General features: G+C 45.7%; 2 protein-coding genes across 3 annotated transcripts in view; one reads left to right on the forward strand and one right to left on the reverse strand.

Moving 5' to 3' along the window:
- Nucleotides 1-212: 212 nt before the first annotated feature.
- On the reverse strand, nt 213-22,800 carry LOC135898433 (serine protease 33-like). Its single transcript, XM_065427362.2, has 6 exons — nt 22,398-22,800; nt 20,420-20,514; nt 12,686-12,774; nt 10,034-10,323; nt 6,766-6,944; nt 213-2,174 (listed from the first exon to the last, which is right to left on the reverse strand). Exons 1-6 carry the CDS (start codon nt 22,477-22,479, stop codon nt 2,010-2,012), a joined length of 900 nt encoding a protein of 299 aa, XP_065283434.1. The 5' UTR covers nt 22,480-22,800; the 3' UTR covers nt 213-2,009.
- LOC135898363 (brain-specific serine protease 4-like) overlaps nt 10,267-23,511 on the forward strand; it is a 34,688-nt gene continuing 21,443 nt past the window's right edge. The window contains exons 1-2 of one of the 2 annotated variants that reach the window (XM_070537579.1): nt 10,267-10,402; nt 12,571-12,706. In XM_070537579.1, coding sequence (XP_070393680.1) covers nt 12,697-12,706 — 10 coding nt within the window. In that variant the 5' untranslated portion in view covers nt 10,267-10,402; nt 12,571-12,696. The remainder of the gene's footprint in view (nt 10,403-12,570; nt 12,707-23,511) is intronic. The other variant, XM_070537580.1, reaches the window with a different exon arrangement.

Here is a 23,511-nt window from a genome sequence, read left to right on the forward strand (position 1 = left end):
GGCATTACGCTGCGAAACACGAGGTCGCGGCATCAAATCCTGTATGCGGCAGCAGCATTTCAATGGGGGCGGAATGGAAAAATATATGTGTACCGTGCACTCAATTCACGTTAAAGGTCCCTACGTGGTCAAAATTAATCCCTAATCCACCACTACGGCGTGCCTCGCAATCAGCTCGTGGTTTTGGCATGTAGACCCCCAAAAATGATCAGATATTGAAATATCATTACAATTTTGAGGCCTAACTAAGTAGATCGAAGCAAAACACTCCACCAAGTCTTCGAAGTCAATTGAGAATTCAAGTATGCATAGCGCATGCGAATGTGGACGACATCTGAAGAAGGCAAAAAGCCAAGACCACTTTTCTAAACGTTGGCTATGGCTTTTACCTTGTTCTTGTTTTGCTCGTCATCTCGTAACCTTGTCACTTGTTCTAGTGTTTCAACTTCGCGTGATTGTCACTCGTAATCTCTTCATTCGCCAACGTTTTTTCTTTGGTCAGCCTAAACCACTTCCATATTTGTCGTTCTAATTGGCTCCTCGCTCCCAAGTTCTCTATTTTCTTAGGTAAGAAATACCTAATGTAAATAAAACATGCGAATACTACTATATCATCATATTCAGTTATGAGCGAAGCTGCCTATCATAATTTGTGTTCAAGGAGAGGTTGGTGCCTAAGATGGTCGCTGGCTACTCCGATTGTATGATTTCACTGTTGCGCACAACAGAATGAAAATGGTAAAATAGACGACATAAAATAAAGTGACATTTGTTGAAAGCTCCCAAACATACACACCTATACACAAGCACAAATGTTGTTAGACAGTTCACAACACACGAGGGTCTTTGTTGAAGTACAAATGAGGTATTTCGTGAGTTCCGCATGCCAAACACAATACTTGCGAACACGCGTGCAAAAGCCACAGATACAAAAAGAAACAGGGATACAAGAACAAACAAAAATTAATGCACAATTATAAAGATATTGCGGACCACAATCAGAATAATCCCCGTATTCAGAAATGCATCTGAACTTGAAGCCCATGCGCGACTTGATCTGAATAACACCTGTCGTGAACGCGCCGAAGGAAACGCCGTGAGAGTCTAGGGCACGTTCACGTCAGGCTTCATTAAGATCAATGCAAACACGGGATTCAAGATAAGATGCATTTCTGAATACGGGGGTTAGTATTGTCTAGATATTGCTGGTTACTTGAAAACACTAGAATAATGCATCATGCCCATACACTTGCGACGCAGTGTCACGAGGGCACCTATACTTTATAAATATTGCAGCGTCCCTTATGAAATAGAACGAGAACACGCTTCGCGGACGACATGTACGCAGCGGCGCCGACAAGAATTCGTCAAAGAGAAAGCAGTCATCTACGTCAAAGTAGCACTATCTCAAGGGAAAAGCCTGTACCAAGACGAAGGTTTCTTCAAGTAGTGGGCATTGTTCTAAGAAACCTCATTTGGGCTTCTTGAATAGCTTGGTGCTACTTTCGTGTGGATGTCAATTTTGTACCATTAAAAATTTCCTTTCTGTTTGCCGATTTCAGCAAAGCTCACTTGCTTATTCAGTGTTCCCGTGCTTAGGTTTGTGGATCAATTCGCTGTCATTTACTGCCAACTGCGAGCATTCTGGGTAGCTCTGTCGACAAGTCCAAAATAGTGGTTCTTTCGGATTCGATCCTTAGACTTGGGCGAATGTTTATTCAACAGCGTAGCTTGCTACTTCAGGAGCTCATTTGCTCTATCGTTGTTCTACTCTCGTGCTACGTGCGAGTCGATGACTGCGTTCTATTTCATAAAGTTTTCTTCACACTGCGGATTTCCACAAAAGTGATTGCACAAGCGGTTCTGTTAGAGGACACCCAAGAATAAGTAATGCTCGTTGTGATCTTTGGCCAAAACAATGTTTCGCGCTCTAAGGGAAGGGGAAAGAAAAAAGATCAACCGTCGTTCAGTGCAGTTTCTTCTCGTTGGTCGTGCAGCAAGAGAGACAGCTAGCGGCTGCTCCTCAGGTGACTCATTATCCACGACATGTAGGAAGTGATGCGGGTGTAGAGCCCCGGCAGCAGCGGCCGAGCGCAGCCAATGCCACCGGATACGACGCCGATTGCAACGTACGTGTTATTTGCCAGGACCATCAGAGGCCCGCCGGAGTCTCCCTGCGGTATTCAGAGTACAAAGGTAGAACCATGCGCCTGAGTCACTAAACCTTGGGTTTAACTTCTGCACAGGTGTGCAATCGTGTTTTCCCGCTGAAAGGCACTTAGTAGGTGTGCAAATACATCGATAATGTTGACTTCCGGTGGTATTTCGACATCTTGGAATACACGGAGAACTTATTTTGTCATTTTGAATGAGGATGAAAACGCAGCATATATAGGGTGTTTTTTAGCTGCACCCAATTTTATAAAATTGCCTGTAGCAGATATTTCAATTCCAACCCTTGATCTAAATTACTTGATGAGGTGCCCATTATGTCTATAAGAAATAGGAATGCTTAATTGTATAATTTGTGTAATTATCCAAATTAACCTTTTCATTAATTATTCGCGGTACAGGAGGAAAGAGAAAAGTAGAAGGCAGGGAGGTTAACCAGAATAACGTCCGCTTGGCTACCCTACACCAGGGGAGTGGTAAAGGGGAAAACAAAGATCACAGGGAGAGAGGGGAGGGAAAGGAAGAAGGAGATTGTGGTGAGTTCGCTGACGCGTGTGGTCTTACAGAAATTGCATTAATAGTCACAGATGGTAGCATATTTCAATCTACGAAATATAGCCGGCGAGTTCGCAAGGCGTATTCACTTAGAACGAATTCTAAGGACTACACCTGTTTCGAGATAATATTCACAATGTCCGACGAAATTTACTGGCGTATCAGTTAACTTTCTTATGATAGTGACGCTTTTTTGTTTGCAATAAAGCACGAAGGTAACTGGAACACCGATGTATTTCATCGGACTCTTTGAAAATTGTAGTCTTGAAACAGGTGCAGTCAGAGAATTCGTTCCAAATGGATTTGCGAACTCACTAGCTACAATTCGTAGATTATTATGTGTACCACATAATAATTCATTAAAAAGTTAATTAGCGTCATTATAGTCTAGCAGCCGTCATCTTCTTCGGCCGCCTTTTATATATGGCGCGTTCCGGCATGTGTGTCTCGTGCCTCGGGATGCGAGTTTAGAAGTAAATGGAAGAAGAATAAAAATAAGACCTTCTTCGGCTCCTGCTCTCGATCCGAACGGTTCTCAGGTCTTTCGCTCGCTGACTCGCATAGTGTTGCAGTAGACCTAACCTCGGTTCCTGTACTCTTCACGGTCAACGCTCCAAGACGACATGACACACGAAGTGAGCAATTCACACCTTTCACCCACCTGACGCCCGGTTCGATCACATTCACATTGGTGAATTTTTCGCCCCAGCTACTGTTGACACGCCCGATTCAAACAGCTATGTTCAGCAGCTTCGCTTCCTGCTTGCCGCTTGTGTCCTTGCCCTAGTAGGGTTGCATCATGAAGTAGTGTTTTTGTCAATAAAGACATGCCTATAGTTAGCCACGTTCTTGTACGTCATCAAAGCATCCGACCATCTCTTACACCTCCCTAAGACGGCCCTTTCAAGGTACTCAAGCGGACAAAACTGTTGCCATCAACCTCAACGGACGTGAATACCGGGGTCGTGGTGATAGACAGGGTCAAATCAGCCTACCTAGCGACCTCGCCATCATTATCAGCTTTCAACGACTTTACAACCGCTGAAACGACTGATCTACCCAATCGCCCGGCATCAAAAGATGTCTCTTGGGCACCGCCCCACCACTGCTTTTCTCCAAAAAGGAGGGCAGAGCCCTCTTGCAGCCACCATCATCTTCCTCGGCCGCTTTTTATATATGGCGCGCTCTGGAGCGTGTGTCTTGTGCGTCTTGCTGCCACATTAGAAGGAAATCGTAGAAGAATAAAAAACGAGCTTCTTCAGTTTCTGTCATCGGTCCTAACGGTTCTCAAGTCTTTCGCTCGCTGACTCACACATTGTTGTAGCAAATCTAACCTTGGTCCATATAACATTATTTATTTAATTAAGCCCTCTTATTTCTTGTAGGAGTAACGGCTACCTCGTCAAGCATTTAGGTAGAAGGTTAGAATTGTGCCACCTGCCACAGGCAATTTATAAATATTTGATGCAGCTAAAAAACACCCTGTATATATATATCTCACACAAGAGTGACCTCACATGAATATAATCATGAAGTAAATCCCCGTGCACCCTACGACCATTCGTTGCGCTAATATTCCACTAACGTGGTGCGAAACGTAAGGCACTCGTAGTCATAATGCGGCCAAATGCAGAACACATGATTGACAGACTTCTCAGCTCTGCAACTGTGACCTGAAGGATCATCGCCCATAGCATTGAATAAGGAGTAAAATACATACACGTCACTCTCAGCAAAAGGAAACACAGCGTTATTTCATCGGAATGCGAGACGTCTCCCAGTATCGAACTTAAGAGTGCTTTTCTAAACGGATATCATGGTAACTTTTCCCTGTTTCTGATGGATAAGAAAATCCCACGAGTCCTATAAAAATACGTCAAACCGGCTGGCCTCAGTGACCACTTACAGTTTGCCGTTCACACCCGCGTAAGGGTGTTATGAATCGCTTGAATCCTCCTATGCCATTTTCGTAGTGTATGATGTAAAAAAAAAAAAAAGACGGACTCACTCGCTTTTTCATTTTTTCCTCACTTTTTTTTTCTTATGTGAATTCAAAAGACGAACTCATGCAGATATTGAAGTGTGAGACTGGTCGGATCTAGTGAGAATATCAGAAAAAAAATTTATGCGGCAGCCACTAAAGTGGTGCTTAACAACCTACGAAGAAGGCCGCTGTCATCGTGTAATAAGAAAAAAATATGGAATGAAATGTTTGACTATTTTTGGTAAGAAGTGAAGATAGCATTGCTACAAGAATGTTAATTTCAATATAATTCATTTCCATCATTATTTATTTTGCCTTGTCATTCTACAAAAAGGATAACTAATACACTTGCGTAGAATGCTATTTTTAACCACAGCGTGGCCCTTTTCTCGTGTTTCGTATGATTCCTATATTACGCGAATTTTTGTGGACAAGGGGTCAATCAATGCCGCGAAAGTTTGTGTGAAGTATTCAATTATCTTAATCGGATATGTTGCATGGGGTACTTTATAACACCAGGAAACAGAGCAACAACGTCAGTACGGCACTATCAGGATCTTACCTACGTCATTACACCCTTTGACAATCATATGTTAAGGAGAAGATGTTCAATGTCTCAACTGAAACTGAGGTGGAGAAAGATAATGCGGATATGATTTGAATTTGTAAAACAGAATTAGAAATTAAGCGAAAATTGCTGTACAATCACAAGAGTAAGGTTACCAGCACTGAACGCTTGGTACGACGATGTCTTAGTAATTTGTTCAGAGGTGACTTAGACAAAGAAGACGAAACAGGAAGTTCGTTGTTCTTGCGTTAACAAACATCATCTGAAGATGGCCATTGAGGAAAATTGACGGTGAACTTAAAAGGTGTGTTCCTTGCTATCAGTTTGGAGCTGTGTAAACGTCATCAGAAGAAGTGAATGAACGACAGCCACGTGACTGGTGAAATTTAGCGACATGCATAGTGTGAGAGACGCACTTCTGTGTGGTCGTCACAAAGTCAGCCTTTCAGTAGTGCAACAGCACGGCGATTTGCAATGAAAAATGATTAAGGTGTGATTCCAAACTGTGAGCAGCGTGATTAAACTTGATTAGCGTTCTAGAACTGTTTTACCATCTTCATTGCACCATAATGGGCAGCGCAAATGGGAGTGTCAAATAAAAAGAAAAGATATGGATGGCTCCAGTCTTAAAGAATTCATGTTCCATGCACTCTCGCGAAATGTGTGACCTCCCTTAACAACTTGCCAAACATCAACATTATCAGAGGGAAAAAATTATTGGCGTTCACTATGTTGTTGCCTCAAAACATGACTCGTAGCGTGACGCGCGTGCACATGTGTTATGGTGTTGGGGCACCCCCCTATCCGAGGCGTTGGTCAAAAGCGTGCCAGACGGTGAGCCCTGGTCATCAGTACCAGTGGGCAGCAACAAAATTTTACATATACATTGCTCGCCTTATGACACATCTGCATCCAACTCAAAACTCTCCAAAATCGAAGATTCAGTTTCCAGTTAACGGCCACATCACAGCTCCATCATTACCCGCCGGGGTGACTTGATATAAGCACGACGTCGCAGGATAAAATCCCGGTCGCGAGGGCCACATTTCAATGTGGCCCTCGCGTGCATTTAGTGCATTTAGTGCACCTTAGTGCACCGTGCATTTAGTGTACCTTAGAGAACTCCAGGTAGTTAAAATTATTCCGTAGTCCCACACTATGGTTCGCTTCATAATCTGATCATGGTTTTGGCACGTAAAATCCCTGAATTTATTCGTTTTCCCAACAACCTCCTTTACCACACTGTGTGAGTTAGATCAGATTACTATGACCTTCCCCTGACAGGGACATAATTTTCCTATACCATCTTCAGCATTGCTACCATCTGCTTGTTTTATACACTCAGAAATGTAAGAAGACCAGCTCTCTACGGCAAGAAATTTTCATTTCCGCGGGTGAACCTTTATAAAACTTATGCTCTTTTTTTTCTTCCTTTTTGTTTGTATTATTGGCGTTTGTGTTGTTTTTAAGTTTTGCAGCTGCTCACCGTGCACGCATCTTTTTTGCCTTCTTTATGCCCAGCGCAGAGTTGCTCCCTGCTCACGCGAATGGACTTTTTCGCCTCGCTGTAGAGCCCATTGCACTGTCCGTTGGTCATTAGCTGCACCTCCACCTTCTGGAGGACGTCCGTCATGTATGCACTGAGGCTCTCGTCCTTGAAAGAGTCTGCAATATAACAGTACATTCATATCGGTCACTTATAGTAGCAAGGATATGAATTTTTCTCAACACATTTCACGAGAACGAAAGTTCGCGTTTAAAGCTGCGCGTTTAACAGACGGCCGACAAAATGTTCTCAGCAACTAGAGAAGAAACTGATTTTGTTGGTGAAGGTAAAAAGCGTAACAGTTACAATATATCTTAGTTGAATTTATTTGAATAAACGGGCATTTAGCAGCGAGGTTTTGAACTCTCGTTCAAAAATATGCTTGATGTTGAGAATAGAGATGCATGAGGATTTATGGCGCATGGGACCATTGTGGCCGTATAAGCTGATAAACACTCGCTTACTAGCTAAATTAACAAGCAAGGTGTCACGCGGGCCCGAGAAAACATGAACACATCTTACTCAATAACCGCGCACACTCGTTGTACAAAACCCTAGAGGGAGAAAGCATGGCAGTAGCAGCGGACGAATTGACCTTCGTTCTGCCTCTCCCTTCAACGCGAACTAAGCGGTGAGAAGAGAGCGCAGTCGCAGCACACGAGCCCGCGGTGCACCTAGACTGTACTCATTGCAGATCACTGGCGGCTGCCGGAGTAGAATGCTCCCCCCTGCCTCTGTTGCCTTGCGGGTGACGAAAGACGGCGCGCTTCCTCTCCGTTTTCCTTCCTTGTGCGCGCGAGATTGAACCGCCATCGTCGGCTCACCCTGCCGAACTTTCACTCACGCATACGCACTCGCACACGGCGCGCGGCCACGATGATATCGCCCTTGGACTTTATACGGAACACCAAGGCGACGGCGAGGGCAGAAATGCGGCGGGAATGTCCATATAATTGCTTTCGCAATAAAATATAAAAGAAGGCAGTGCGTACGGTGGCGGGATTTTAACGTGGCTGCTTCGAGGTAGCAGCCAGACGCTCTATCCATTTGGCAACAGCAGGAAGCACGAAAGACACTCTTTCAAAACAGTGACAGCCTCCTCGGTTGAGCGAAAACCCAACGCGCACTGAAGGGTGGCGTCATCTGTCCCTGCGTTTGCGAGGCTTCTGTGTTGCTTGGTTGCCGTCACTTGGCGGCGTCCAAAAACACGCAAGCATGAAAGGTGCTCATTACACACACTGGCATTTTCCCTGAATCAGCATAAACTCAACGCGCATGGAATGGTGGCGTCATGGGATCATGGAGTAAAGAGGCCTCTGAATCACATGGGTGGCGTCGATTGGCGGCAGATGAAAAACACAAACGCAAAAGGCCGTGGCCTGTAAGGTCATTAATCACGTGCGATTTCGGAGGCCTTGGAAAGGCGCTCGCTGCACATGACGTCATGTCGGCTTTTCGTACATTGAGCAAAAACGCAACGCGCCCTGAAGAGTGGCGTATTTATTAGAAGAGGGGCGTAACCTGATGGCTTAACCTGGTGGTGAAGCTGGGTAGCTTCTGCTACTCCTGGCTGACGTCACATGGTGGTGGGCAGAAAACAGTTCTGTGACTGAGGCCTAAGAGACACATTGAGGCACACGTGTTTATTAAAGCTTTCTTTGTAGCGTCAGAAAGTTAGGTGCTTTTTTTGGTGATGGCACTGTATTTTGGTTCTGCAAGGTTCACCGTCATGTTTGAGGAGGGTTCTGGGACGCGTTCACCGCCTAAACCCGCCAGACATTCAGTATAATGAAGCGCCATTTCGTTTTACCGAGTCAGCGATGCTTCGCTTCCATTGATTCGCACAGTGCCTTTTATCTGCATGAGCTTTTTCTTCTAATTCAGCGCTGCCGCATGAGCGTGCTGAACAAAGATAGTGGATGCGCATCCTCTTTGACGGCACAATATATCCGGCTGTCTCATCCAAAGCAACCCCGTGCACGAGCGGCTGTTAACATATGAGATCTCTTTCAGTATTGCTGCCACCACATCCGCGCGGAAGACACGTGACCTAATCCTGCTTTAACCGGTTCTAACCGGTTCAAACTCGAGTCGCAAGGTTGTGAACTGAGCTCTTCCTACAAGCACAGGTTCCGGATTACGACCGAAAGAAGGAAAAACAATCTGCAAGCCGTTCATTACAGGCGCGGTCGTTAGCGCATATAGAATGCCGGATGCAATGGAACTGGAGCTTGACCTTCCTGATAAGATCGCTTCGTGACTAAAAGGCGCAGACTAAACCATGTGCGGATGCTTTTCCCAGAGTAAGGACAAATATGCGTCTGCTATAGAGAAGGACATAGTCAAGCTTCCTTTCCATACTCTCTGTCACATATTTAGGTTCAGCCCTTGTATTCCTCAGAAAAGAAAATTCATGAGCAGTAACCAGGTTTACTAGTTATAGTCATGCGCAGCTAGAACTCACAAGAGCAGTATTAAAAATCCTATTTCACTGTTTCCCAAATACTGCATCTCCGTCGCTGGACATTCGGCTCAGTGATTTTCTTTTCGGAACACATTGTACAGGAACATTTTATTTCTGTGGTTATTGATCATGGGCTACACGGTTCACATTAATTGAAGCTAGCCACAATAAAACGAATCTAGATGATCACTAAGCATAATTATTAATGCTGTTTTTACAGAAATTTGTAAGATGAAGTAAAAGTATCTTCCCACTCTTAAATTATGAGCCAACATTTATTACTCATCCCATCCCACACCGGTAAGACCTTGTTTAGGCATAAGGGATTTGTTTCAAACATGACACTAGATGCTCCGCGCGTGTGCCCAGTTACAGGAGGCCGGACGTCGTGTTACACGCGGAACAAAAATCAATACCGGGACGGCACGCACCCCACACCAACGATAAGGAGCATTTAAGCGTGCCATTTGTGGCCAATGCAATTGAGCATTTCATCAGCGCCGCCGAGCTGGAACCAATTCCAGGCTTGTAGGCATGAATCCAGCGACCTTGAGCTCGTGCTGGGGCCACCATCACAAAACTAAGCGTTCCGGGGAATCACCCCAAGGAGAAATCCTTGCACAAGTGTGGCGGCGGCGGCGGCGGCGGCTGGGAAAACCAGGAAGCGCGCGCCCGCGCTCGAACCTACAGCTGCAAGCGTGGGATTCCCCGTCCTCACGAGCAGCATCAGAGCTGGATGCTCACCGAGCCGCAGTTCCCGGACGTATCCCCAGCCGGCAACTGTGCCGTTCTTGCCGGCGGCGTAGAGGCTCCTGTCGGAGGGCGACGGCAGGCAGGCCGGCACCGCGAATGCGCCCATAGGAATGTCCGAGGCGAGCCGCAGCAGGCCGATGTCGTTGCTGAGCCTCTTGGGCTGGCCGAACAGCGGGTGCAGCAGCAGCTTCTCCGGCGCCAGGTCCTGGGATGAGTGGCCCAGCTCGGCCTGGTACAAGTGGTACTCGCCCACGCGGACCCGCAAGTTCCGCAGGGTGGCCCTGCGATCGCGCCAGAGACCATCGTAGAACGTACCGCCTCCCCGATGTGCTTCTTGGCCTCGGACAAACAACAGGCATGGTGAGAACGAATGTATGCATCCCATGCTAAGGAATGTCAAAACCTTAACTAAGAATTGAAACTGCATAGAACGCGGATTCTCGAGAACGTTGCAATCGGCATCGCGGTATTTACATTTTTGACTGAACAAAAGCAACAACGTGCACTTTTTTGGTTATGAATGCAGCTCATCTTAGTTTACAGCATGTTCATGTGGTCCCGTCGCAAGCATGTAAAGAAAGAAGGGGCGTTCACTCCGGAATTTGCTGCGCAAGACATTTATCTATTGTCGATACGGAACATCAAGCAAACGATCCTAGCTTCAAAGTCAGTTCACGCACACATATATAAACACACGAAAACTACAGGGTCGTTTTGACGCTTTGGTTGTTAATCTTGTCTGCCATCCCAATTGACCGGAGCCTGTTCTGTTAAATTAGTTGCACGCGAAAATGACAGAATCCAAGTTAGCACTAAAAATATAAGCGACCGGTAGGAGTCACGAGCTTTGGCTTCTGAAGAGGCTTTGCTAGAAATATATGTGAGCACGGTGGACCCTGTTGAGTGTCTGCATCGTGCAGAAAGAAATCCGCGATTGAAATGTCGTGAAATTGAAACCGCAGACCAGTGCATCGCCGTCCAGTTCAAACGAAGCAAACCATTGGTCATATGCCCATGTGCTTTACCTTTGTTGTTGCTTCGCGCTTCGTCTACATGGAGCAACCACGGACGCAGCGACAGTGGTGATTGCTGAACGCTAAAAATTCCGCTCTCGAATCATGACAAACAAACCTAACACTGATACACATCATCGAAATGTGTAGCATTGTAGCATTGTTCCTTTACAATACCAATTTGTTTTTTAGCTGACGTGATAATAATTACACGTTAAAATGTATGTATTTATTAATATTGTTATTCTTCCAAGATCGCTGACACGTCAGTCAGCCCATGGAAGCCGCTTATGAAAACATTTATAGCAGCTCGGAATGCACAATGCTCAATGTAGATTAGAATATACTATAGCTCATTAAAATATACGATACCTGGTCTGCTAAGTAAACGCCAACAAGTTCTCTTGGCTCACTAGTGTGGGAACGGGCTGCATAAAAACCATAGAGCTGCGTAACTTTTTTTCTCCTCACGCAGGACTCCGTGCAACGAAGCCAGAAGTTGTGTTTTTCGTATGTAGGAACAGTATATAGCCTCAAAGAGGACACGTTCTTATGCTTGTTTTTCGCAAGTACATCATTCCGTGTTTCTGCTCTTGATAAGCTTCACGGTAATCCTGAGAATGCATCCACCTGCCATAACGCCTGAACGCATATATAGCTTTCAGCTTTTAAGCATGAGGTGGTCATTCCTATGCGTGGCGTCCAGCCGCGTTTCGAGGTGGGAGGAAGGCAATAAACAATCGTGTACCGTGCTTTGGGTGCACGTTACACGGTGGGGTGCATGTTTAAAATAAAGATCTTCATGTGGTCGAAATAATTTCGGACTTTTATACTACGATGACTCACATAGTTCTTGGGTTGCTTCTGCTTCTGTGTTGCTGGGGTTTTCGGCATAAATGAATAATAAGAAGAATATCTATAGAACTGTATATATATATATATATATATATATATATATATATATATATATATATATATATATATATATATATATATATATATATATATATATATATATATATATATATATATATATGCGATATGGTATCGTGCTCTCTTTTTTTAGTTAGTCTGGAGGCAACATCATTAACTTCTACTGCCACTTCCTGCGTGCGAGATGGTACAGCAGTATAGGAGCACTGTGCATTTCTTCTCTGTGGCTCCGTGCTTTTTAAATGCAGATTACAGACAATTGCAGTAGTATACTAGAAGATTCGATTTCTTTGAAAATTACTAAGCACTTATCTTTGTGATGGTAGTGGATAGAAAAAGTAATTTTTGAAGGTAACACTTTACTTCCTAACTGTATATTATGCAAAAAAAAAATGCAACAAGATTCCAGATATGTTGTTCAATTTGAACAACAACTTTGAACAACTCAATTTGAACATTGCATTCTGGTGTGATTCCCTTAATTCAATTATTCTGACATATCGTTTCTTGTTTGAGAAATATTAATGGAGCGCTCTAATTAAAACAAATAACTAAGTTGAGTTTTTTTTTATTACTTTCTAGGGCATTACACAACCAGGAGAAAATTCGGTGGGTGCATAGTGTACACTTCCTACGAGTGCATTTTTCTGGTCATCTGAAATTACCGTTGAAGAAAGCTTTCATGAAGACAACTTACCTTTGCAGGCAATGCGCGGCTGTAAGTATCCATCGCTTTCCGATAATTGTGCCACCGCACTCATGTTGCCCGTTTATTCTCAGCGATACCTGCAAAACACGTAGTCACTCAATTAACCGGTGAGCAAGTCAGTAAACCACAGTAATAGCGATGTCGAGAACAAGAAAACCACTTGTGAATAAATGACGAAGAGCATTTCTGGCCTTGCATCTTTTTTTTTTTTTACAGCAAGGCATAAAGTCTGGGTAACAGCAGTCTTAAAAGAACAATCGCTACAAAATAACAAACGAGAGAATGGACTCAACTCATAAATTATGAGTGCCAACGACCAGCTGTAGCTACCGAAGGTTTCGCATAAAATAAGGGCATATATTGTACAGCCTAAAACTGTTTTTCAAGACATCAGCATCATTTTTCGTAGTTTGAAATACTGAACAACGACAGGAAAAAAAGCAATTGGTACGAGTCGCATATAACGTCGATGTATGCTAGCATTAATGTGACTGACAGCAGGTACTACAAGAGACTACATCACATAATAAAATGGTAAATCGACAGGATGTTATTTCAAGAATCTGCATGTGCCTCATTGAGTGCGTTTAGTGGGTACTTTGAGAAATACTCAAAGAATGTTTTTCCGAGTATGTAAAGGAACTGCAAAAAGAATGCCGCTTGCGACGGTACTTATAAGTAATACGATAATTTTTATTTTTATATTCCTTTTGTTCTGCTTAATCGGCCTGTACGAAGCCCGGACTCCGCTGTAGCCAACATTGCCACTCGGAGAGACAAATCACAAGAAAAAAATATATAATTGGGCGAAAAGAACGATTACAAAGTACGGCACGCGATTCCATCTCAGGAGTGGTAGCGCCTTGCATGTGCGTATCAGACGAAATATGTAGAGAGAAAGAGAGAGACGGGTTCTTTAAAGAGCTCCTTACCAGGCAACATAGCAAATTTCGGTCATACGCTGGAAATTGTTACGTGTCCTCTAGGGAGCGTTCTATTGTAATACTTTTTCAAATTGGTTCATTATTACCAGAGATGGAAATATTTGATATGTGGCGTAGCCATGATTTCAGGAGGCAAGCTTCACTGCAAACGTAGGCATGCTCACCACTTGCTCCCTTCCAACCTCCGCAAGCGAAATTCCTTCCCTGCGTTCTCTTCTACCAGAGCAGGAGGATCGCGTTGCGTGCACATCATGGTCTATGCTTTTTTTTTCTTATTGTGTTTTTGCTGCGCAGCGCACTTCCCGTGACGGTCTCGCGCGCGAACCGGCGAACTGCTGCGTTTGTTTCGTTTCCCTCTGTCCACGATCTAGCGAGCTACGCACGAGAACATCTGTGTTGTTGTTTGGCTGCTTCGGGGAAATGAATTCCTCAGTGCGTGCACGTTTGGAGAAGCTGGCCTGACTCATGGATTCTTACTGCGATACACCACGTCGTTGTACCGCAGGTACAAGACGTACGATATGGTAAGTTAGTACCACATTAACACTACGGTAGACGCGAGGAAATCTCAGAGAATGATCGCGCGCTGGAATACTGTAGATAATAGGTTCGTTCTCTGCGCGCGCGACTGCACAACGTGTGAACACGCAGACAAAAGAGAAGTATATGTCTCTTTCCCTACGGTACGAAGTAAAACAGGCCCACAGACGTTGTATGTTTTAGTATTTACCTAAACTTTAAGTCGACTGTCAAAGCAACAGATAAAACAAACAATTGCTGTTACTTTGAATGTTTCTGAAAGCCACGTGTTTCTGACGTCACTGAGAATTACGTAGGGCCACTTGTGCTACTGACGCCCACTTTCTGGCTGGGAGCACGGCGTCCGCGACAAGGGCCAACGGCGTTCGATTCGAAATTTAAGCTATTTCCGCGGCACAGACACGATCTTTAGCGCGCTTTGCATGAACTGTGCTTGTCAGCTCAAAATGGCCCGACATGATGAGGGGCCAATAAAACTAAGACGGTTTCCAGGTTGACGGCATTGGATGCAACTCCAGGCGTTGGGTGAGAAAGGTGGTGAACACATTCACTGATCAAAAGCAACATGCAGTCGAGTGCAATAGTTTTGAGACCAGAGTTGCCGCTAAATTTCTTTTTTTCTTCTCAGCCTAGACATAAAGGCTGAAATCAAGTGTACTGCCCACGTGCTTGACCGGCGATATGCTTTTACACAATATCACGCTGCACGACTGAACTAGAAGTATTTTTTGCATATGCCATGGTCTCCACTATTGTACTCGACTCTACGCCCATGGACACACATACGCACACTCATTAAGTGCTGTAGTTTTCAAAAAGAATGGAAGCACTTTTGTTGGACACAGTGAACGCAAGGATAAATCTTGTGAGCCATTCAGGCTAGCTCAGCGCACTTCTTTCAGAGCGAAGAACAGAGCACCCCCATCAATCAATATAGCTTTTAAATATATATATATATATATATATATATATATATATATATATATATAGTCATATCATAAGAAGCCAACAAGCACTGACACCAAGGACAACACAGGGGAAATTACTTGTGCTTAATAAATGAAATAAAGAAACGATAAATAATTGGAAATTAAAGTGGATGAAAAAACAACTTGCCGCAGGTAGGAACCGAACCCACAACCTTCGCATTTCGCGTGCGATGCTCTACCAATTGAGCTACCGCGGCGCTGTTTCCCCATCCACTTTCTGGGGTATTTATGCGGCCTAGTAGAAACAGCGCCGCGGTAGCTCAATTGGTAGAGCATCGCACGCGAAATGCGAAGGTTGTGGGTTCGGTTCCCACCTGCGGCAAGTTGTTTTTTCATCCACTTTAATTTCCAATTATTTATCGTTTCTTTATTTCATTTATTAAGCACAAGTAATTTCCCCTGTGTTGTCCTTGGTGTCAGTGCTTGTTGGCTTCTTATGATATGACTAATAAAAATCGGGCCCCTCGGTTAACCCCCTTTCTTCTCGTATATATATATATATATCAGTTTATCAGTGTCAGTTTATTCGACAATGTAGATATATCGGTCACTTCTTTCCTGAAGGACGTTGAGGTACTGTAGTTATGCTGGCTTCACTACTAGTTAGATGTTCCCTCCAACAGTGGCCGAATACTGTACAACACATAGCGTACATTGTTGCTGCGTAAATTTCTGATTGAACATTGCATCGGAAGTATGCTCAAATCTCTTTACTGCCAGAAAGGTTCATATTGAAACACGAATGATAAAGATTTATTGCAATATATCTAGACAATACGTGATACGCAAGGAAATGGTGGGGGAAAAAAATAAATACTGCGAAACACAACTTCCGCGTCCCATGTTTCGATTTTCCTATATTCTGAGAACTGAGTTTCGTACGCTAACGTACACAAAAAAGGTGTTGTTCTCTGTGAATTCCATTAGATCAAGGTTGGAGCGCCAAAAATTTCGTTTTATTGAGGATTTCCCCGAAAGAAAATGTGTCAAACTGTGAGGTCTACTGCACTGCATAATGCTGCCTTGAACCGGCGTGTTCCTGAATACACGTTCGGACTGTATCTGAAGCAATTTGAGTTGTAGCATAGATCACGGAGCGCACGACGCATTACTTTGCCTTGTTCACGTTTCGTCGTCTTCGGCAGATGTAATCCTCTAAATCTTCTCGTGCCGTGTACCTGTGTTTGCGCCACGACATAGAAGAAATCACTACTGCAGAAGCGGTGAACGGGCAATGCAGCGGCTGCACTGCGCCATTTCGCGCTAGTGCGGTATTTTCCTTGGTTATAGCGTGTACGGGTATAATCCCTAAAGCTTCACCACGTGTTATCGTGTATTATGGACTTATCTGTTTATCTTTATAACAAATCTTTATATCGATCTTTATAATTCGATTAGGAAAAGAAATCAAACGTGTTGATGCAAAAACAACATACCAGCACGATCATTTATTTATCATTTAAAATAAGCGGAGCGAAATACAGACAGCACAGAGGCGTCCGGTCACGAATGGTCCACCATTTACAATGCAAGAAGTTTGTTATAAGCATGACACTGATATAATAAGCATAAAGAAATAACATCAAACGTGGGAGATGTGCATTGGGATGCAGGAAACAAACACCAGCAAACGAATGGTAATAAATACAGAATGCATAATCAATTGTTTCTATAAACAGGGAAGGGTAAAGCATAAGCATATCATAACACATGGCAAAACAACTCTCAAACGAACACAAGTAGCCACATCACAAATACAGAATTTATTTTTAAATGGCTTGTTAGAGATACCACCATTCTACTTCTTCAGCTGTTACTTGCAACACGTGTTCGGCATCGTTGTCCCACCCCGCCACTTCAACTAAACAGCCCAGCACTCGAAAAATAGCGCAGCACATGCACAGAACACACCCCATCACACAGCTCGCCTCGCACTGCGCACGCGTTTCGGTACGCGAACGATGCCCTCTGTGACACAGTGGCGCCACGGGGCAGCATATGAACCTCTCCCATAGCGTGACGGCGGAGTTTCGCGACCAGAAAAACATGGAAGGACTCTGCTTCAGGGTACGCCCCTGTTTCCAAGTCAGTCTTTCCTCAGTGGTGTTTGAGCCGCCCACGAGTACATATAATTCCAGGAGTACAGAAGAAGACGGATCTACCGCTACCCGCTCCAAAACAGCTGAGCTTACATGAACTTACATGAGCTTACTTTTCTTTTGCATGAAAAGTACAGCAACCACGTGCAAATATATACCGATGGATCTACTAAGTCGTCCAGTTCTGATAGTGCGGTGTTTATACCAACGCGAGGAATAACACTGTGGTTCAAGACATCGCATGCCATGACCTCAACGGCAGCAGAAATTACGGCTCTGCGTCGTGCACTGGAATTCATTGACTCTGAAAGACCTAGAAAATGGGCTGTGTTCTGCGATTCAAAACCGGTCAGTTCTCCGATGCGGATGTCATGACCAACTGACATACGAACTCGTAAAACTTCTCCATCATGTCCAACAAAAAGCTCACGAGGTTGTTTTTCAATGGGTACCTGGTCATTGTGGAATTAAGCGTGAGACACATGGTGCGATTTTCCGTGCGATCTGTCGTACGGCGCGTCGTGTGCGACTTGCCGCATGCGGCGATTCGGGACACATGGTGCGAATGAGCGAGCGGGGGCTAGCTCCGCCCAGAACCGGCGCCCCTGCGTGGATGTTCGGAATGCTGCATTCGAACAGAAAGTGAAAGCAACCGTATTTGCACAGCTATCTTGTTTTAAACAAACGATAACAATATAAACACGTCTACGCTAGCTCTGTAGACGTGTTTCCGCAAGGCTGCGTTTGCAGTATCGGATCCGTTGACAGCCGCCGATGGTCAGCTAGGAGTCGGCACGCATAGCTCGCTGGGCCATCGAATCCGACACCGGTGGCGCTTGTGACACGATCGCTTGCAGCTCGTATAACGAAGGGCCTGTGTTAGTCGGCACAACGTGTACACGTTGTGCCGCTTAAATGTCACGCTTAAATTGCAGCACATTTGATTTCATTGGCGCCGACAGAAGCGAACGAGCATGCCAGGCGAGCTTGCGATCGCTGAGAGACGATGTAGGCCTAGCTCGCCAGTCGTCTATCCGGGGCCGAGGGCCCTTGCGATGCGTCCGCAGCTCGTAATAAAGCGCCTCAATTCGTGAGCACAATCAATGCCTGAACATTTATGTTTCTCTTAAGTGAAAATACGGTTAGTTTTCCCGGTGCCGTTAGTAGCGATGAGTAAACACGCCAGTCAGGCGAGCCGCTTCGTATAGAGACAATTGCTATCGCGTCTGCGCTGACCGCGTCCGAGTAGAAATCACGCCAACGGTTTACTATTTCGCACAACGTTTTATAACACACACTCTTTCGAGGTTACTTTATTCTAAAAGTTATTTCGTGTCAGAAACAAATTGTAGCCGATTTATGTGCCGCCGTCAGCGTCGAAAGAGGCCCGCGTTTCGACCAGGGGAAAAAAAAAAAAAAGCAGACGTGATAGGAGCGGTGAGGCACCCGCTTGCCGGACCCGCCCCGCCGGGTCTACCACGTGGCCGTGACGTTCGCGCTACCGGCCCTGTCATTGGCTGCGGCCGTCCGACCGATGCGGCAGTCACACGACAATATTCAGCAACTTGGTCGCATGTGCGGCGTGCGATTCGGCGTCGCGTGCGGCGGATTTGGTTGAGAACCGGTTGAGTGCGGCTGCCGATGCGAATTAATAATAATATTTGGGGTTTTACGTGCCAAAACCACTTTCTGATTATGAGGCACGCCGTAGTGGAGGACTCCGGAAATTTTGACCACCTGGGGTTCTTTAACGTGCACCTAAATCTAAGCACACGGGTGTTTTCGCATTTCGCCCCCATCGAAATGCGGCCGCCGTGGCCGGGATTCGATCCCGCGACCTCGTGCTCAGCAGCCCAACACCATAGCCACTGAGCAACCACGGCGGGTTGCCGATGCGAATGGTCGTACGACCGATCGCACCTAAAATCACACCATGTGTCTCGCGCTTTAGTGGCAATGATTGCGCCGATAACGCTGCTCGCACAGAACATCAAGAAGAGCACAGCGTTCTAATTCCGCTTTCGAGGACAGACGCCGCAAGGCAGATTCGACACCGGGCCCACAGTCTCTCACTGACCGAGTGGAACTCACCAAACCTACGTCTTACACGACTGCATCGATTAAACCCCTCACTGCAACTCAGACCTCCACTCGGACTTCCTCGACATGAAGCTACGCTTCACTGTTACCTTTGGTTAGGAGTTGCCTTCGGAAAGACATACTCTACGTTAATTGGAGTGCCCGACAGTGCAGCATGCGAGGTCTGCGGCACCGAAAAAGAATATCGACCACCTGCTGTGCCACTGTCCACGATATGCCCCAGAAATACAAGAACTTGTCAACGCTCTGCAAAAACTTGAGAATCGGCCACTTTCTGTGCAGGCGCTGCTGGAATACCACCCCCATCGCTCGTCGGCCCATAAAGCGGTGAAGGCACTTTTGTGCTTCTTGAGGACGACGGGCTTGTGCGAACATCTGTGACTATCAAGGCAATTTCTATAAGACCAGACGCCTCAGTGAACTCACCGCTAATTTCCTTCTTTCCTTCCCTCCTCTCTCTCCCTGTCATCTTTGTTTCCCCTTTCCCATTCCCCCAGTGTAGGGTAGCCAACCGGGCGTTATTCTGGTTAACCTCCCTGCCTTTGGCTTCTTTTTTCCCCTACCCCTCTAGGGGTGGGAATATTTTGGTTGTTACGAGCGCCTCCCAGGTGCCGAGGCAAACGCGTAAAAGCATTCCAATATATTTATTGACCTCCCCCCCCCCTCCCCCGCTCTGGTTTCATTGCTGTATTCTATTTATCCAATTTGCCAAAAAAAATAGACAAATATGTATTAGTTTTTTTTTATTTAAGCTTGACGACAAAATCGCTTAGTAAACTCTAGACATAGCGCAAAACGTATCGAGCCACGTCACGACAATACGTAATAAACTCAATATAGGACCCCGCTTGTTTGGCTGACCCTTCCGCTGCTGACCCGGCGACCAGAGTTTATGCGGAGGCGTTGATCCATTAAGACATCTGCACATAGCACAATGCACCTCTCGAGTGCCGAATTCGATAAGCTTTATTTTTAACTGCCACACGTCCACTCCTTAGCGCTACACGAACATTGAACGATCACTTCTACAGAGACCCAAGGTGTACTCACGATCCAGGGAAACTCGCCGTCGTAGGCGTCCCTTCCTCCCACGATGCGGCTGCGGCGCACCAGCTGCCGGCCGCAGCGGCCGCTCCTCCTGAACGCTGCGACAGGACACGGAAAGACTAACAGACGGGACACGGGTGCGAGTTGCTGTCGGCACCGGGTGAAAGAAGAGCAGCGCTACGAGGCAGCTCGAAGCGCGCGCTCAACTCGTTTCGCGCACCCCTCTGGCCTAGCTGCGGCCGGATCGCGCGGTGGCACACTTTGCTCGATTGTCACTTGCCCTCGACGATGTGCTCTCGCGGCCGTGACGGGCCTCCGTGTCCGCAGCTTCACTTCTTTTTCCTGGAGCGATAGTTCCACGTGCACCGGCTAGCTCGAAAGGGCGACGCGTAATCGTTCGGTAATCAGCCTGGCGCCTTTGGGCCGAGTGTTTTAACACGTGCATGCGAGCGCGACAGGAGCAAGGCGCGATTGAGTCGGCGGGGTTTTCAACGTAACGCTGTGCGTCTTGCTTGCCCGGGATACGCGGTGGTTTGCTTTCTTCTTTTTCTTCTTCTTCTTTGCATGTCTTTTTTTCTTTTTTTTTTGCTAATGCTATTCCGTTCCCGTTTCACTGCTACGGCGAACGCGTAGGGGCGTTCCCGAAATGCAAACTGCCTACACGGCGTCCCGGCGGGGATTTGACTAAAACACGGTGCGGCCGGTAGCATGCACGAAGAGTCTTGGTAAACTCAACTCATACTTACTTTTGCTAGACTGAATGATTAAAACTTTAATGTCCTGTTCACGTGGCCTTCCTTTCTGTATGTATTTGCGCACTGCCCTGATTACATCTACATAATGAATCATTAAGGCTCCGAGAAAGAAATTACGAGAAAAAATTAAGTGTAATGAATTTAAATTACAAATGAGTGCCCTGTCACTGATAGAATCGGAAGTGTTAAAACGAAAATTGGATTCCCAAAGCAAGTTAACCAACTAACATTACGAAACTGTTTAAACTTAAAGAGCATGCGCGGTGATCATTTTTGAGGTTTTACGGAATTTTTAAACATCACCTGTGGCAGATAGCATAATTACATTCCTTGAGCCAAAATATTCAGAGGGGCACATTACTTGCACAAGAAATCGAAACAGATATTCGAATAATTTGCAAAAAATAACTGATGAACCTTTAATTACTTTACGCCGCATATTGCAATTTAGTAATTGTAGCCGATTAGTACCTAATAGGAACAAATTTTGAGAATGGCACAGGTTTTGAGATAGGCGCCGTCAAACTCGCGGTAAAAACGTACTGTTGTCCCACTTCGTTTTTTAACAAAACGCTTTGTTTTACGCATTGAAGCTCAAAAGTAAGTGTAATGACAATGCATTTCATCGCATAATTTGGCAATGAATATCTCGAAAGTGATGTCATCCTGAAAATCGATTCCGAGTCGATACGCTTTGCAATGTCACCGGCTACAATTCGTAAATTACAATATGTGCCGCATAATAGTTAATTAAGAGGGTAATTGGCGAATTTTCGTTAGTTGGAGATGTGTCACTTTCCCTTGCGTGTCCGGCTCTGAATATCTAAGCTCGAAAAATGGCATTATGCTATTTGCCACAGGTGACGTTTAAAAATTTAGTAGAAATTAAAAACGATCACCCGGTATAGCTGCCTCTCTTTAAGTTCTTGGCTATCATAAAAATCGCACAATGTATAGTAAACCGCTTTAACAGACCATTTTCTCGCAATCGAGAGCACTTATCTGCAGTCTCACTCCAAACACCGACGGCCCATATTTTCTCCATCATTCAACGATCAATCTAGCGAGAAGAATACGATGGTTAAGGTCGGTTAGCACGTTAACTGGGGGCCCTACAGATTCTCGGGAGAGGCACGTACGTGAGAGATACCAGCAAAGCTCTTGCTGCACAAAGTCGTAAAAGAGTATTGCGCTTCGAAGAAAGAAGTCATTCACCGACCACTCACCTGCGTCGACGAATGGTGTGCAGATGAGCAGGCACGCGGCAATCACAAGGACACACCAATGACGCAGTCCCTCTTTCCACATCCCTCAACGCGCAGCCCCCCCTTATTCTAAGACGCCCTTTTAATGTTCTCAGCTTGGTCTACTCGCGGACTTGGAAGGGCCTAGTACTAAGGTACTTCACGCAAAGTATCGCGTGCACGAGCGCGAGTCAGGTGCTCGTCAACTCCAGCTGCGGCGGCTGCGGCGGCTGAGCGCATGCGGCCGAGCACGAAGGCTGCCGATCAACGCGCCGCGGCCGCCGAGAGAAAGTGCGTCGTCGCGAGCACCGATCGTGTCGCGGGCGGGGGAAAACGTAGCGTTTATAACGCACGCCTCGCAGTGGCCCGGGCGGATGAGAATGTGGGTTAACGGGAGCCATCCTCGCTTCACTTAACAACAGGCGACGCTTGTTCGCCCTCAATTTTGCCCCTCGCCACTGCGATCTGCACCGCGGAACTGTCGATGACGAGTCGCGTGTAACGCGATTGGCGGCCCAGAGGCATGTAGCGGCGAATCGCAGCGAATTGCCAAGGCTTCCTCAATGAGATCGTCTACTGCCCTGCAGACAAAAAATGGGAGAGGGCAGCAATGTCAAGCAGGTTATCTGAACTGCTTTGATGATGATGAAGAAGAAGAAGAAGAAGAAGAAGAAGAAGATGATGATGATGCAAAGTGTCCATCTTACGAATTCCTTCCCTATGAACTTATGACTACTATGATCGGGTAATGGTGGGCGTACGTACTCTTTCTTGCTGTATTCGCGAGACACGGGGAACACGGAAAATTTGAAGAATAAAATAAGCGAATGTGATGCAGGGTTAGCACAAAAAAGCTTCCCCAATTTCCGCATGCATTGCGTTAACGAAATATCGCCAATTTCCATTGGTTATTCATCATGCAGAGCACTGTAAGTTTTATTTTCGTGTTCGGAGTGCAGATAAAACTAGCATGAGCTCGGATTATGCGAAAGCTGCTGCAGAGGCTCTTGCCTGTGCGCGATCTTGAGGCTAAGTCTGTAATATGTTATTTTGCACCAGAAGACCGAAATGTACGGTTTCATTTCTCGACATCTGG

This window comes from Dermacentor albipictus, chromosome 4 (assembly GCF_038994185.2).
Source record: "Dermacentor albipictus isolate Rhodes 1998 colony chromosome 4, USDA_Dalb.pri_finalv2, whole genome shotgun sequence".
NCBI classification, from domain to species: Eukaryota; Metazoa; Arthropoda; class Arachnida; order Ixodida; family Ixodidae; genus Dermacentor; species Dermacentor albipictus.

Bases quoted from the DNA above. Each gene is read 5' to 3' on its own strand.
- LOC135898433 (XM_065427362.2), bottom strand. From the start codon at position 22,479: ATGTGGAAAGAGGGACTGCGTCATTGGTGTGTCCTTGTGATTGCCGCG. The intron at 10,324-12,685 runs GTAAGTTGTCTT...GCGCGATCGCAG, and splicing joins GCCGCGCATTGCCTGCAAAG to GGCCACCCTGCGGAACTTGC. The intron at 2,175-6,765 runs GTGAGCAGCTGC...TGAATACCGCAG, and splicing joins GCAAAAAAGATGCGTGCACG to GGAGACTCCGGCGGGCCTCT.